The sequence below is a fragment of the Microtus oregoni genome, unplaced genomic scaffold (assembly GCF_018167655.1).
Source record: "Microtus oregoni isolate MIOR12 unplaced genomic scaffold, Mior012 000091F_ref0000469, whole genome shotgun sequence".
NCBI lineage: Eukaryota > Metazoa > Chordata > Mammalia > Rodentia > Cricetidae > Microtus > Microtus oregoni.
In genome coordinates this window covers 2,048,802-2,053,371 of record NW_024544600.1, presented here as the reverse complement: position 1 = coordinate 2,053,371, position 4,570 = coordinate 2,048,802, and the positions used below count along the sequence as shown (strand labels likewise).

The 4,570-nt window shown below is 42.9% G+C and overlaps 1 protein-coding gene across 1 annotated transcript; it reads left to right on the top strand.

Moving 5' to 3' along the window:
* The first annotated feature begins 1,565 nt into the window (after window positions 1–1,565).
* On the top strand, window positions 1,566–2,075 carry LOC121442335 (keratin-associated protein 2-1-like). The gene has a single exon (XM_041643838.1). It carries the CDS (start codon window positions 1,566–1,568, stop codon window positions 2,073–2,075), a length of 510 nt encoding a protein of 169 aa, XP_041499772.1.
* Window positions 2,076–4,570: the final 2,495 nt, after the last annotated feature.

The window sequence follows — 4,570 nt, the reverse complement described above, 5'->3', positions numbered from 1 at the left end:
TAACTGCCTCTGCTTTGCTGCCCTCACCATTTTCCTTCTCAGACTTCTAGAAACATTCTTTGATCTTACTGCATTTTCTCAAATAGATAACATTTTGTTTTCTTCTAAGCACATTGTTCTTGTTCACACTTGTTAGTTTCTATGGTAACCCTATGCCCTCCCTGGTCAGCTATAGTGGCTGCTATAGAGCTAGGTAACCTTATATGGAGCTAGGCAAGCAAGTGGCCCAATGAATGAGAAGGAGTGAATGGGAGCCTTCAGCCACAGATCTAGAACAAAAGTCATTGTAAAGAAAGGCCAGACACAAGGGCTATACAACTGTGATATCACTTTTCTATAAGGTCGGAGAGTTTGAAGAAACTGAACACCACAGGTGATTATGTTGCTGGGAATGAACTTCATGAAGCCTCATCACAGGGAGGTATTTGCAATACTAGATACAGACAAGATAGAACCGAAGCCCATGTGCCTTGGACCTATCTAGCACTGTTACACTGGGAAATGGAGGCCTCCCTGGATGGGTCCAGGTTCTTCGACTTCCTCGTATTTGGGGTGGCTTTGTTCAGAGTGTCCCATGACTATTTAATTGTGCTCAATTTCTTTGGAGGCATATTTGGGGAATTTTTAGAATTCCTAAACTATGTGGGACTCAATTCTTCCAGTTCTTGGAGATATTTGGTAAGAGACAGAATGCATGCAGATGGCTCCAAAATGTCACATATAACAATTGTAAAAGTAAATACACCATTAAAAATTCCTAAACAAAGCAAATATTCAATATATGGCTGGTCATGTAGGCCTCATCATTCATTCTGCAGCTCATTGGACTCATAAGAAACACTATGACACATATTTGGGGTCTGAGTATTGGCTGCCACATCTACAAATACATGACATTGAGAAAGTAACTTACTTAATCGGGTACAGGGAAATTGAAAGATATAATAATCCCTATCTTGTATGAGTTTATTAAGAATAAATTGATACATTTATTTAATTAAGCATAATGTTTGAAACAGTTGGAATTCAGTGGTACTAAGTAAAGACAGAAAGCAATAGAATTCCCCTTGACATAGAAAGGTGAAGACCCTGAAATGAGGGAATGTACACCTAAGGCAAAAGCCGCTGGAGATGCAGGCCTATTAGGATGTGCTCCTGGAATTCCTGAAAGAGATGGAAAATTCCTTTCTTATTAACGTATTTTGACGTACTCATACAGCATTCTTGCCTTGTTTCGTTGTGAGCGGTGGAAAAGGAACTGCACAATGATTTGTTGAATTCACTGCCACTGTTAGCAACTAACCCCAAGGGCATGGCTGCCCTGTTGCCACCAAAACACCAACTGGCAAAAGCATCACCAAACTATGAAGATAATTGGCGACTTTGAAGTTAGGGCTATTAAGTTCATATTTGAGCCATAAATAGCAAAATATAATGAGTTGTCATTAAATCAGGGACACGAATAATCTTTTACAAGGACCTGAGCACCTAAGACATGTCAAGAGAGCTTACTAACCCACCAATGAGATTACAGAAGATATAAACCAAAACAAGGAAATATCCTCATGTCCTTAGGATCCTCAGCACTGGCCAGGTATATAAAGGGATCCAACCCAGAAGACACATCACACCTGAGAACACCCAACTGCTCTCCATTCCTCAACCCTACTCCAGCCCAGACACCCACCATGTCCTGCTGTGGCTCCTTCTCCTCCCAGAGCTGTGGAGGCTGCTGCCAGCCCTGCTGCTGCCGCGACCCCTGCTGCTGCCGCCCAGTGTCCTGCCAGACCACAGTGTGCCGCCCTGTGACCTGCGTGCCCCACTTCACCAGGCCCATCTGTGAGCCCTGCCGCCGCCCCATCTGCTGTGACCCCTGCAGCCTGCAGCAGGGCTGCTGCCGCCCCATCACCTGCTGCCCCACCTCCTGCACAGCTGTGGTCTGCAGACCCTGCTGCTGGGCCTCCACCTGCTGCCAGCCCATCTCTGTGCAGGCTCCCTGCTGCAGGCCCCCCTGCTGCCAGCCTGCCCCCTGCCGCACCACCTGCAGGACCTCCCCCTGCAACACCTGCTGCTGAGCCCAATTAACCTTAACACTAAAGACCCCAGGAGATGGCCAGGTTCATGCTGCCACCACTCAGAATGCCATTTTTTAGAAAAATTGCTTTTCCCTGACAAGTATGTTCTTGAAGTTGATTCAACCCATTCGTGGAAGATGCCTTTTGGGACCCTCTTCTGATAAGGAACACTCCACCCTCTTTGAACTGTGATCTAATACTTATGTCATTCTGTCTGTTTTCTAATAAACTCAACATTCTCAGCACAGAAATTATGGGTGTTGCGATCATTTCCTTTGGTCTATTGTCTCAGTTACCAGAGACTCGTTTTCAATACAAGCTAGAGAATAATCTTAAATTGTGCTGAGAAAAGACTAAAGTCTGAGTTGTTCTCTTGGAACATTGTATCATTTGGGTTAGATCAGAATGGTGGCAGTTAGCACCCCCGCCTGTTCATCACATAACCCAAATTCCACCCTCACCAGCCTGTTAGGAAGCTGTGTCCAGGCGACATCTGCATACCGAGGCTGATGACTTGCCTCTTGTCTCTTGAGTGGACAGCTGTTGGGTTATCATGAAAGTCTGCAAAGCAGAGATGGGAGAAACCCCAGGCTGCATCTGGTGAATCATTAGACAAAAGAAGGCTGATGGGTGTGGAATAAGTTGGCTATTTATAGGGATAGATGTAATTATAATTACAGATGTTAACAAATCATCCCCAGAGGACAGACAGTTCCCAAACTTCAACCTTGAAGTCAACACTTACCCTAGGCATGGTAGAAGCCTATTCTCTCTGCCTAAGTCACTACGTCTCTTCTTTGTTGTTGCCATTGTGACTGTTGCTCTCAGTAAGCAATCTCCTTCTAATGTGCTTCTATGCGACTTTTAGAATGTTAGTGTCAGTGCCAGCTCTGATGGATATTAAGTCTTCATCAACCTTCCATGGATGCTTACCTTTGTGCTCAGAAATGGCAAGTTATTGATATTTTTCAAGGAGATCGGTCACTGTCAATTGGAATGTCTTTATTGTACATCTGCTATAAACGAGGCACTGAGTCCACTACACTGAAGGATATACCCAGAATAAAACAAGGGACCGTGCTTGAAAGCGCATATACTGTGCATAGGGGGATGATATACAAATAAATTAACTGTCAAACTGCATACCACAAGCAGCATAAATATAAAGAATTAACAAAACCACCTGGGCAGGGTTGTTTAGGTTCATGACCCCAGAGCTTGGGATGTCAAGGCAGAAAGATCACCACAACTTTGAGGATAGTCTGGGCTATATATCAAAATCCTGACCAGTGTGTGTGTGTGTGTGTGTGTGGTGGGGGGAGAAACCAGGCATGGTGGTGGTACACAGTTGCAGTCCCTGCACTATGGAAATGGCAACAGGACAATCAGGGGTTAGAAGTCAATGTTGGCTACAGAGTTTGAAGTCTGCCTGGGCTATATGAAACCCTGAGACCCTGTCATTCTTCCACTGCGGCTCAAAGGGACAAAAGCAAGTGTGTGTGTGTGCATGTGTATGTGTGTGTGTGTTGTTGGGGGGGGGGCCTTGGGAGAGAGCAGTAACAAATTATTTAAGTAAATAAAGATGATAAACCTACTATGAAATACTACATGACTGTCCATAACACATTCATATTATAAAGTAAGCTTTAATATATGAAGCCACTTTGTGAGAAAAAATTTTCTTAAGTAAACTATATCTGTTTGTACCAAAGTTGTAATATTATACAAAATCTACTCATAGTTGATGATAGTATTCAGTTTCTTCTTTAGATTTTCGCAATTATATAATTTTTAAGTAAGCATGTGCTTTTACTATGAAATACAGTATCTAAAAGCTGTTATGGGGATAAAGGAGAAAAGAGAATAGAATGTATATGTTATGACATCAAGAGAGGGAACTATTTGAATGGGAGAGGAAAGATTGTAGTTAGAGCAAAGCATATAATAAATAAAATACAATGATATATATGAAAATTCCACAATGGGTCCTGTTTCCTTGTGTGCTAACTAAAATGTTGTTTTTTAAGAAACTGTTACTATTTTAGAGAAAACACTTAAGTCCCCTGTAGTCTGATTCCCCTGAACAAAGACATGGAAAGAGTGCTGCATCTTCCATACAGGTGCTTTCATGTTGTTTTATGATATCAAGAAAATCCATCTCGAAGTATTCGTCATATTTGATGTTCACACTGTGGTGGCTGAGCAGAGAACTGGCCCATATCAAACATGTTAACTGTTTTCTAAGTTCAACTTTTAAAGTCTATTATTTATCAAGTAATGGAACCTGTGTGTGTATGCATGTTTATGAGGGACGTGAACATGTGTGTGCACAGGCACCTGTGTGTCCACGCACGTACAGGCCAGAAAGCAACCTTGAATGTCACTTCTTTGGTGCAATCCAGCACTGCTTAAGGTAGCCTGGCTAGCCAGGTAACCCAGGAGATCTGTCTGTCTCTTCCTCCCTGGAACAAGATGATGATCATATACCACTACAC

Bases quoted from the DNA above. Each gene is read 5' to 3' on its own strand.
- LOC121442335 (XM_041643838.1), top strand. From the start codon at position 1,566: ATGTCCTTAGGATCCTCAGCACTGGCCAGGTATATAAAGGGATCCAAC.